Source organism: Macaca nemestrina, chromosome 7, assembly GCF_043159975.1.
Source record: "Macaca nemestrina isolate mMacNem1 chromosome 7, mMacNem.hap1, whole genome shotgun sequence".
NCBI classification, from domain to species: domain Eukaryota; kingdom Metazoa; phylum Chordata; class Mammalia; order Primates; family Cercopithecidae; genus Macaca; species Macaca nemestrina.
In genome coordinates this window covers 124,700,326-124,712,702 of record NC_092131.1, presented here as the reverse complement: position 1 = coordinate 124,712,702, position 12,377 = coordinate 124,700,326, and the positions used below count along the sequence as shown (strand labels likewise).

At 39.0% G+C, this 12,377-nt stretch overlaps 1 protein-coding gene across 2 annotated transcripts in view; it reads right to left on the bottom strand.

The window, feature by feature from the left end:
* Window positions 1-12,377, bottom strand: part of LOC105491011 (electron transfer flavoprotein subunit alpha) — a 102,390-nt gene that overhangs the window by 77,652 nt on the left and 12,361 nt on the right. Inside the window, exons 2-5 of one of the 2 annotated variants that reach the window (XM_011757080.2) lie at window positions 7,913-8,059; window positions 4,937-5,018; window positions 4,750-4,832; window positions 159-258 (exon numbers count right to left, since the gene is read on the bottom strand). In XM_011757080.2, the coding sequence (XP_011755382.1) occupies window positions 159-258; window positions 4,750-4,832; window positions 4,937-5,018; window positions 7,913-8,059 (412 nt within the window). The remainder of the gene's footprint in view (window positions 1-158; window positions 259-4,749; window positions 4,833-4,936; window positions 5,019-7,912; window positions 8,060-12,377) is intronic. The other variant, XM_011757081.1, reaches the window with a different exon arrangement.

The window sequence follows — 12,377 nt, the reverse complement described above, 5'->3', positions numbered from 1 at the left end:
GGCCACCAGCAATTCTAGACTAAAATTTTCCTCAGAAACCTTTAAGATGGTCCACTTAAAGCAATTGTATGGCTTGATTTAAAATTTACCTTCAAGATTAATTTACGCTTTTCACTAAAATTTAACATGTCGATTAATTATCTTCCTTGAGTACTCACCTGCATAAATAGTTCTCACAAATGTGTCAGGTGACTTGATTGCAATGATGTCAGAAATTGGGGCAACCTCAAGTTTGGCTGCTACTCTGGGCAAAAGGTTCTAAAAGCAAAATAAGCAGTGAGTTACACACATACACAGTGATGGATGACTATATATGATCAGTAATGACATATTCTAAATGCATATTCTGTAGAAATTTTAATTCAAATATTTTATATTTCATGTGCACCTTTGGATATACAACTTCAAGCACAGCTTTTTAAATAGGCTTTGAGATTGAGTACCTACCATTACTCTAACTACATTAAGAGTCATATGAGTTTCACAGTATTAAGCCACCTTAATGCAACATATTGAATTATGACATATGAAATTTACTATAATAAACATCAATTACCAAGTGTGACAGTTGTGGACTATTGAATTTAGATAAGAAAAGATAGAACAAATTTAGAAGGGTGGTAAAATTCTCAAATACTGAAAAAGATTATGCTCGTACATATTAACTTAACGTATATAAAAACATTCAAAGCAGACATTTTACCTTTTGTTTAAATTGATATTGCACAAAAAAGAATAAGGCCAGGTACAGTGGCTGATGCCTGTAACCCCAGCACTTTGGGAGGCTGAGTTTGAGACCAGGAGGCCAGGAGTTTGAGACCAATGTGGCCAACATGGTGAAACACCATCTCTACTAAAAATACAAAAAATTAGCTGGGGATGGTGGTGTATGCCTGTAGTCCCAGCCACTCAGGAGACTGAGGCATGAGAATGAGAATTGCTTGAACCTGGGAGACGGAGGTTGCAGTGAGCTGATACCGTACCACTGCACTCCAGCCTGGGTGACAGAGCGAGACTCTGCCTCAAAAGAAAAAAAAAAAAAGAAAAATAACACTAACCTGAAGAACAGTCTGTGTAGTACGTATTTAAAAAGCAACAAAAATAAATTAAAGGTGTGTTCTTGTGCTTGTACTGAAATAGATGCATGTGCTAACTTTGTCCTTAGTAGCAGGAACCCAAGTCACAGTTCCCCAAGTCCCAGTTACTTCTTCTTTTTTTTTTTTTTTTTTTTTTGGAAACAGGGTCTCATTTTGTCACCCAAGCTGAAGTTGCAGTGGTGTGATCATAGCTCACTATAACCTTGAACTCCTGGGCTCAAGAGATTATTCTGCCTCGGCCTCCTGAGTAGCTGGGACTACAGGCACATGCTACCGCACCCAGCTCATTTTCTTTTATGTTTTGTTTTTTCCTGTAGAGACGGGGTCTTGCTTTGTTGTCCAGGCTGGTCTCGAATTCCTGGCCTCAACCGATCCTCCTGCCTTGGCCTCCCAAAGTGCTGGGATTACAGGCATGAGCCATCATGCCCATCCTGAAGCACTTACTTAATCTAGTTTAAAAACCAGATTTGTCAGTATTTAAAGTTAGCTTCAGTAAGTAACCCTCCTCCTGAACCACCTTCTTTAACTGTTCAGGAATTATTATTGGAATAGTTACTTGGCTGAACAGATTATCTTACAATTTTTATGTTATGCAGACTTTGCCTCTTTTTAAAGTTTTAGAAATTTCTAAATTGCTCAAAATTTAATGTCTTTTGTATTTTCATTATCCCTTGTCTTTTTTTTTTTTTTTTTTTGAGACGGAGTCTCGCTCTGCTGCCCAGGCTGGAGTGCAATGGCCGGATCTCAGCTCACTGCAAGCTCCGCCTCCCGGGTTCACGCCATTCTCCTGCCTCAGCCTCCCGAGTAGTTGGGACTACAGGCGCCCGCCACCTCGCCCGGCTAATTTTTTGTATTTTTAGTAGAGACGGGGTTTCACCGTGTTAGCCAGGATGGTCTCGATCTCCTGACCTCGTGATCCGCCCGTCTCGGCCTCCCAAAGTGCTGGGATTACAGGCTTGAGCCACCACGCCCGGCCAATTATCCCTTGTCTTAACATATCTTCAAGAAATTTTACCATGGTACTTAAAAAGTATGTTTTCCTGAATCTGGTCTTCCATCTAAATGTCCTGAGGGTGGATGGTACACAAATATCTATCCTATTAAAAATATATCCCATCCAACAGGCTGCCTGCATGGTTTCTGGGAAGCAGAAGCAATAATTGAGTTCTTTTTGTGCATACAAAATGACATTTTAAAATTCTAGTAGACAAGTATAAAAGTGTGTTATCTCAAAACCACAGCTGGTGAAGGACTATCATACAGCAAATTGTTTGGCTTCTTCTGATAGACATTTCTCATTCAAAACCCATTTACAGGCCGCACGACCAGCTACTATTATATGACCCTTATTCTCAAAACTCCCATCTGTCACAACATAGCAATCATGGCCAGAGTACTAAAATCTAGCTAATGACAAACACCCTTTCATGGTCTAACAATCTGTTAGGTGAACTGTCATCATAGAAAGAAACTCAAGGCTCATGAAATTATTTAAATCATCCAATATACAATCACAACTCTCAGAGACAGAATGGTCCACAAAGATTTTTTCACCCATCAGACTGGGGGAAAAATGTTAAAATGTATACTACCAAGTGTTGGTAATTAAGCAATAGGTATCAAATTTTTTAAACCACATAGCATTTGACTCAGTGATTTCACTTCTAGAACTCTATTGTAAATAAATTCCAGCCAATGTGTACACAGATACACGCATGAGCATGTTTTCTTGCAGCAAAGTATATAAATGCAAAAAACTGGAAACAAGTTAACTGTCCTTAGCTAAATATAGAATCTTATGCAGACACAAAAAAGAGAGAAACATTATGAGCCAAAGTCACACTCTTTTTTTTTTTTTTTCTTGAGATGGTGTTGCTCTGTCACCCTGGAGCACAGGCTAGAGTGCAGCAGTGTGATCTCAGCTTATTGCAGCCTCAACCTTCTGGGCTCAAGCAATCCTCCCACCTCAGCCTCCCAAGCAGCTGGGACTACAGGTGTGCACCACCATACTCAGCTAATATTTATTTCTTTTTCTTTTTTTTTTTTTTTTTGTAGAGATGAGGTCTCACTGTATTGCCCAGGTTGGTCTAGAACTCCTGGGCTCAGACGATCCTCCCAAAGTGCTGGGATTACAGGCGTCAGCCACCGCACCCTGCCCAAGTCATACTCTTAAGTAAAAGCTACTAGTCACAAAACAATTCATGCCATATTATTCCATTTTAGAAGTAAAAAATATATAGCTGTACATGTACTGTAATTTAAAAATCCACAGAAGGAGGCCTAAAAGAATGTACAATTGTTAACAGCTATACTCCTAAAGAGGGGAGGGTGAGTTGGGAATAAGAAAGCAGGACTTTGACACCTTGCTCTGCACACTGCTGTACTACATGCATTCTTCCTAATAAGGATGTATTCGTGTATAACTTATTTCACAATTTTTAAAAGTAAAAATAGGCTAAGCACAGGGGCTCATGCCTATAATCCTAGCACTTTGGGAGGCTGAAATGAGAGGATGACTTGAGGCCAGGAGTTTAACACCAGCCCGAACAACATAGGGAGACTACATTTATACAAAAAATTTAAAAATTAGCTGGGCATGGTGGCATGTACCTGTAGTCCTAGCCACTCAGAAGGCTAGGATAGGAGGATCGTTTGAGCCCACAAGCTGGAGGGTATGTTGAGCTACAATCGTGCCACTGCACTCCAGTCTGGGCAACAGAGTGAGGCTGAGGCAGGCAGATCACGTGAGGTTAGGAGTTCAAGACCAGCCTGTTCAACACGGCGAAACCCCGTCTCTACTACACATACAAAAATTCGCCAGGTATGGTGGCACACACCCATAATCCCAGCTACACAGGAGGCTGAGGCAGGAGAATGGCTTGAATCCAGGAGGTGGAGGTTGCAGTGAGCTGAGATCATGCTGCTGCACTCCAGCCTGGGCAACAAAAGTAAGACACCATCTCAAAAAAAAAAAAAAGTAAAAATAAAGACTAAAAATGACACCTTATTAAGAATGGAATAAAAGAAAAGAGAGCTAAGATAACACTCACGGCCACAGAGAGCAAGAAAAATCCACGACACATTCCTTGTCTTAGGCTCCCATTACACTCTTCCACTCCATTTTTAACTTTATGTAGACTGCTACCCATCTGGTAACACACTCATTCTTCAGACACATCACAATGCACATGATCAGATTACGGCTTTCTTTACCTTAAGGATGTCTTCAACCACTACACAGCCCTTTCCAAATTCCCCATGTAGATAAAATTTGGCTTTTCTAGATATCCATCAGCCACCCAAATAAACCATCTCTTAAAACGGGCTACTAATACAAATGACTCTTGTTCGTTTGCTCGCTCGCTCTCTCTCACATGCAAGCAGAATTCATCATTACTTTTAAACGCAGAAAATTTTAAAATAATAGCCTAATTAGAGTTTTCTCCACAACTTAATTTGAAAACCTGGAAATGGTAGTTTTTTAACAGAAAATTATGACAAAATCTTGAAAGAATAAATTTTAGCAAAACTACCACATCAATTCAGATAAATCCAGATTGGCTATATAAACAGTCTGTTGCACACTTTCAGCACAATGAAATCTAACCCCTTCAAGCAGTGACATCAGATTCCACATTCTCAACCTTCTCACCTTTCCGAAGGCAGATGCTCCAGCACAGATGTGTGTGTAATTGAATTGCTTCTGAGTTGCCAAAATCAATGGTGTCAGTTCCTCTGAGAATTAAACACATTTGATAAAAAATATTTTGGAATACTTTCATAATCATATATTCAAGCATAATTTACACATGACATATTTTTCCACTGGAAAACCTCACCTGCAAGTAGGCCTCTGTACGCATCATGCTGAGCCACCAGAACTTTTGCTATGCCTGCTACTTTACAGAGATCTTGTGCCACCTGTGATTGAAAGATAAGTTCCTAATTATCCATCTATCAGAAATATACAAATAAAGCCACCACTATAAATATCAACAGATCATAAAATCTTAATGGCCAACTGTAAAAATTACTCTTATTAGCAAAAGGGCCAGTTAAGAATTAAAACATATTCTGGCCGGGCACAGTGGCTCAAGCCTGTAAACCCAGCACTTTGAGAGGCTGAGGCAGGTGGATCACTGGAGTCAGGAGTTCGAGACCAGCCTGGCCAACATGGTGAAACCTCATCTCTACTAAAAATACAAAAATTAGCTAGGCATGGTGGTGGGTGCCTGTAATCCCAGCTACTTGGGAGACTGAGGCAAGCGAATCACTTGAACCCAGGAGGCGGAGGTTACAGTGAGCCAAGATCACACCACTTTACTCCAGACTGGGCAAAAGAGTGAAACTCAGTCTCAAACAAACAAACAAAAAAAGGATTAAAATATTAAAATACATTCCTTAACAAAGAAAATCTAATGCCAATAGATCTTACTACTGACTGACCTCACACTGTCCAACTACCAAGCATTTCAACAAATATTCCTGCCTTGAAAAAGAAAAGTGCTAATTAACAAACCAAAATCAACATGGCTCTTTATTCAAATTTAGTTATAAACTGTGCTTTTTACTTTTGGTTCAATCCAAGTGTTAAGTTCAATATCCTGGAAATGGTGAAAATGAAGTTCTCTTAGTAACATCCCATTGTCAACCACTGAGTTCCTGCCCACATACACACATTTATCTATGACAAAGCAAAATATTTCCTATTTTAATTCTTCATTTTTCCTGTTTAGAATCAGAATGGGGTTCTGAGAAAGCTTTGTGATCATTCAGATTTTCTATATTCAGAAGGCAATTAGATTTCCCCTTTTAAAGTATCTTTATTACATCATGGCTGGTTTCCACTTTAGCTAAGTCATATCAGTCATACTATCGTCTTCTGTCTCCTTGTTTACCTCCAAACTGATTCATTGATTCACTGATGAGTAAGATTAAACGGCTGTGCCTTCTGCTACCCTCATATGAACTGTTAGCTTGCAACAATATTCACTGAAGAAAGGACGCACTGCAAAAATACCTCTCCTAAACCAAGTGTTCACCAGCATACCATTTTGTACTACAGAGGCCCTCTATTATGGATGCAGCAGAATTTAGCTTCTCAAACTTTAAGAGAATTCCCAATTAAGAAACTCAGTTAATCGCAATGTAGCTGCATAGCAGCATGGGATAGAAAATGGGGCAGAATTTTCCCATTGAAACTCTCTTGTTTTTACTGGCAAAAACTGCTGGCATTATACAGAAGAATAACTTGCTGTTTATGACAAATAGCTGAATAAAATGCTATAAAGCTGAACTCTATTAATGATCTCTTCATATAGGTATTAGTTGTTTTCTTTAAAATTAGAACATGACAGGTTAGGATTGTAACTGAGTACAGAAGATGATTTCTATTTGATTCTTCTCAAAGTAGTATAAAGCATCAAAGTATTTTTAAAGTAACATTACAATAATTATTTTAAATCACAGCAAAACAAACAACAAATCACAAATTCCTACATATCCAAAAACAGGGAAACCAAAAAGATGGCTTAGCCATCATATACTGTGGCTAATACATACATACAAATAGATAGCTTAGCCATCACACATCACACATTGTGGCTGTATCAACTATGTAAGATTCTATAGTTGTTAGCAGGAATTGGGTAAAGAAACCCACATAACTAAACATAAGCCCACCATAATATGTTCTTTTAAGATATGAAGTTCACGTAAAAAATCAGAAGCAACATCAGCAGTATGAATCTGCACTCTCACATGCTCTGAATTATTGTTATTTTTAATATATTTTTTGAGACAGTCTCACTTTGTTACCCAAGCTGGAGTGCAGTGGTACAATCTCTGCTTATTGCAACCTCTGCCACCCAGGTTCAAGTGGTTCTCGTGCCTCAGCCTTCCAAGTAGCTGGGACTACAGGCACGCACCACCACACCGGCTAATTTTTATATTTTTAGTAGAGACACGGTTTCACCATGTTGCCCAGGCTGGTCTCAAACACCTGACCTCAAGTGATCCACCCACCTCAGCCTCCCAAAGTCCTGAGATCACAGGCATAAGCCACCATGCCCAGCCAGCATCACTTATTTAATAAAACATAAAATCCTCAAAACATACTCCCTTCAGATTTATTCCTCTGTGAAGTTTAAGCCCCCAACTACACACTCAGCAACTCCTATACCATGTGAGAGGGAACTGGTGGCTCAAGCTATGTAAGCTTAATTGAAGCACTCATCTACATTGCAGCCTAGTGGCACAGACCCTGCAAATCATATCCTAGCACCTTTCTAGAGGGTTAGTGTCCCAAGCTGTTATCATCTGATTTCAACAACAGCAACAACAACAACAACAACAACAAAAAATAACAACATCTTTTAGTACCAGCTAGAGTTTGGAAAGAATAGTACTTAACATTCAAATTCTTCTACCAATTAAAACATCCATATTACATTGTCCAGATTTACCACTTTCAGGAATTAGAAGCAATTAGCAAGTATATTCATCAACACAAAAAAGAGATCAGTTATTAACCTCTAAGGGGACTCAAATATTATCATTCTACTTGGTACCTGATGGCACATGATGGTGCCAGTGGAACTAAATCAAGTATTCTACCTCATTTCAAAAGATAAAATACTTAGTGAGGAAACCTTTTAGTTCCTTTTTCACACATGGTAATGGTTGTGACACTGGCCATTTAATGAGGATTAGAGCCCAGTTTGGGTTACAGTCCTCAACATAATTCTCTGTTGCCATCTTTTCCTGTCTCTTGATGGAGATTATATTTGCTATGGCTGACCTTAAAAATTTCTCACCTTGTCACATTTGGTTCCAGCTACTAAGCAGGACACTTCACCTCCAAGGCGTGTGGCTGCAGTAATAGTATTTAAAGTAATGGGTGCTAGGGAATCATTTGCATGCTCAGCTATTACCAGGGTACTCTGAAATCGTAGCAATGAGGCCTAAAAAGAGAAAAAAGGAAAAAAAAAAAGGTAAAGAATGTTATCACAGGTTTTTTTTTTTTTTACTCTAATTGTTAAGGATGTAAGCTTTAAAGAAAACTATTCCATACACAATACTGTTCTATAAATTTATTTATAAAATACTTGTTCAATATTGAAAATCTAGCTATTTGTGTCTACCACTGTACTACTAATATTCTTTTTTCTTTTTTTTTTTTTTTTTTTGAGACGGAGTCTTGCTCTGTCGCCCAGGCTGGAGTGCAGTGGTGCGATCATGGCTCACTGCAAGCTCCGCCTCCCAGGTTCATGTCATTTTCCTGCTTCAGCCTCCCAAGTAGCTGGGACTACAGGTGCCCACCAACACATCAGCTAATTTTGTTTTTGTACTTTCATGAGAGATGGGGTTTCACTGTGTTAGCCAGGATGGTCTCCATCTCCTGACCTCGTGATCCGCCTGCCTCAGCCTCCCAAAGTGCTGGAATTACAGGTGTGAGCCACCGCACGCAGCCTACTAATATTCTTATCTAATAAAAATAAGAACGCAAATTAGTCTTCTATTGTTAGGAAAAGTGTTTAATTACTTCAAAACAACTTTCCCACTAATCTACATCTGATAAGAAACTACTATATAACTAAATGTAAATTTCTTAGACAGAACATATTAACTACCTAACTAGGAACTGGTCAAATTCTACTACCAATTACATTTGGTTACATACATACTGTACTCCTACAGTACAGGAGTACAGTATAATCAGAAATAATGGGTGTGAAATCAGTCACAAAAGTTGATCCCTATTGCTTCAGTCAAAACGCATTCAGTACCAAAATAATTGATAATGGAAATGTGTTTTTAAAATATGACACTAAACAGCAATTTTGCCAGGTTTTGACTGTTCAAATATGCTTCTGGATTCAAAAAAGGAAGCTTGCAGACAGTATACTGGAACCAACCAATATCCAGCCCTATCTAATGCAGACGATCAAGAAACCACCAATCACTCATGGTCAAGTGGAATAATTTCAAACACAAGGAACACAGAGATGAACAAGAATGGTCCCTGTGCTCAAATATTTCACAGGAAATTAGACTTGTTCACTTACAATTATAAAATAGAACAGTTTTTCAAATAATGAAGAGATCCAAAATGTTGAAGGCTACAGATCATGAAGCAGAGTCAAGTGGGGAAGAAAGGAAGTAAGTTCAGGTGTTCCTATCATGTGAAAAGATGAGGAATGGCATCATAGGCATGAGGAAAAAATAAAATACTGGAACTATTCTTGTGGAAAATGGCAAAGAAAAGTGAGAAAAAGAGGAACTGTGGATCAAATGGTGTGGTTGTGTGGCTTAATTCAGCAATAACCTTAAGCTCTGGAGTTGGAGTGAAGAAAGCATAGCATGAAATTTACCCAGAGTTGGAAACTTAAAAGGAGGGTATGAACTGAAGGAAAGTCAGGACAATTCCTGGAATAAAATGAAAGTTCTTAGAAAGCAAATACCAGCCCGGTGCGGTGGCTCAAGCCTGTAATCCCAGCACTTTGGGAGGCCGAGACGGGCAGATCACGAGGTCAGGAGATCGAGACCATCCTGGCTAACACGGTGAAACCCCGTCTCTACTAAAAAATACAAAAAACTAGCCAGGCAAGGTGGCGGGCACCTGTAGTCCCAGCTACCTAGGAGGCTGAGGCAGGAGAATGGCGGGAACCCGGGAGGCGGAGCTTGCAGTGAGCTGAGATCCGGCCACTGCACTCCAGTCTGGGCGACAGAGCGAGACTCTGTCTCAAAAAAAAAAAAAAAAAAGAAAGCAAATACCACACCTGTTTGTATTTTGTATCCCCAGAATCAAATACAATGTTTCTTTTCCAATGAATATCTGCAGAATTAATTATATGGTACCTTTTCTTTTTTCACTGGAAGAGCACCATATTTTGGAAAGGACTTTGTAATTAAGACTCAAAGTAAGTTATTACTTTGGGTAATAAATAAATAAATAATTAAATAAAATTAGGTAATTAAAAATAAAAAATTTAAATTATTACTTAAATCACATTTCACAAGAATTGCCAGTAACAAGCTATTTATCACCAATATATATCCAACATCATATTTTTGATTATGTTTCACACATCATTTGCTATAAAAATTATGAGATTTCCATCACCATTTGAAGAATAAATCTAAGATTTGGTGGCAGAAGGCCCATACTTGCTGTAAATTATAGTTCTATCATAAGATAAATTACATAGTTATCCTAAGGAACTATCAAGCTTTTAGAACTTCCAACTGGAGATTATATACTTTTTAAAAGATTTATCAAAATTAGATTTATAAGCATAAACAACAAAAGAATATATTTAAGAACCCACTCACTCAGTCCATCTATCTGATCAATTTTTACTAAGCATTATATACATCATAAAGGTACTCTATTTTATTGACTCCTTTATAATTTTTAAAATATTAAACTTCCTTCTAATTCAATGTTTTACATTCCATTTCTCACATACCACCTAGAGAGAAGCTATAGCCTCTAGGCCCGGTTATGTGGCTAATTCAAAAATAATGGTTGTGTGGAACTAGAGCAGAAGAAATTGGCCTGAACCTTTAAAATGTTATTCTACAATCTAAAGCCCATCTGCAAATTTAGGAGGATGAATCAGATTAGAGGTTTTGTTTTTTGTTTTTTTTTTGAGACTCTCGCTCTATTGCCGAGGCCAGAGTGCAGTGGCGTGCTCTTGACTCACTGCAACCTCTCCCTCCAGCGTCCTAGCGATTCTCCTGCTTCAGCCTGCCAAGTAGCCGGGATTACAGGCATGCACTATGACGCCCAGCTAATTTTTGTATTTTTAGTAGAGAGTGGGGTTTCACCATGTTGGCCAGGCTGGCCTTGAACTCCTGACCTCAAATGACCTGCCTGCCTCAGCCTCCCAAAGTCCAGAGATTACAGATTGAGCCACCGCGCCCAGCCAAGATTAGAGATTTTCAAACTGCATCTATATAAGGTTCTAGGAAGCCATCTCAGGAGCCACCGCATGGGATAAGGTAGGGACTAGGCATCTACAGCTGCTAGAATGACCCCCTACCCAACTTTGCTTTAACCAGATTAACCAAACTAACATTGATGGAGCACTGTACTAAGCAGTTTTGTACATAGTATCTTATTTAAAATTCCTACAAAGTCTATGATGGAGGTACTAGTATTACCCCGACTTCACAGATGAGGAAACTGGAGCTTAGCAGCTACACAGGTAGGAAGCCGAGTCAGGTTATTCTAAGTCCAGGTAGTCTGACTCCAGAGTTTGAGTTCCTAATTACCAGCACAAATCAAAGCACCACCATTTTTAGCTGTTTTATACATGGGTCATTCCTGTAAGATTTCACTTGGCAAACATTCTCGTGCTTAAAAAAGAAAAAAAAATAGCATTGTCAGAAAGAAAAATACGATCTCAAAAGACCTCTTTCCCTACTCTAAAAATCCTATAACTCTAAAATCCTATTTTAAGTAGAAGAGTAGTATAGAATATGACTAAAGAGTAAAAAAAAAAAAAAATGCATGCCCAGTATTGAAAAGGTTTTAAAGGGAACAAATTTTCATTTTATTATTTTATAGCCCATTGCCTCTCTACACTTTAGGATCGATCGTCTTTTAACAATAGTTATGAGAGGAAAAGGAGCCAAATTCTTAAACATTTAAAGATAACTACTGAAATACTTAATGAGGTAATTGCCTCAAAAGGAATCTCAACCTCTTCAAACACTGCTATTTAAATAAAAATTAACTATGCAGGCCCATGTCACCCATAAATTCTTAGCCACCAGCCTCACCTGGGCTCTCAAAACTGCCTAGCAATGCTACCACAACTTCCTTGTTTGCACTCTCACCCTCCACAGCAATGATTTCAAATATCCTCTCCTGATGTTTCTCTTCTTTTTCTTTTTCGGAAACAAGGTCTCCCTCTATTACCCAGTCTTGAGTACAGTGGCACAATCATAGCTCTCCGCAGCTTCCAACTCCCAGGCTCAAGCGTTCCTCCCATTTCAGCCTCCCAAGTCACTGGGACCACAGGTACATGCCACCATGTCCAGTCAATTATTTATTTTTTGTAGAGACAGGGTCTTGCTATGTTGCCCGGGCTGGTCTTGAACTCCTTGGCTCAAACGATCCTCCCACCTTGGCCTCCCAAAGTGCTGGGATTACAGGCATGAGCCACCATGGCTGCCTCCTGATGTTTCTTAAACAGCCAACACATTCTGCCCCCTAATCTTAGAAGGCAGCCTCACCTCCTACTTCACAATGACAGCTGAAGCCATCAGGGT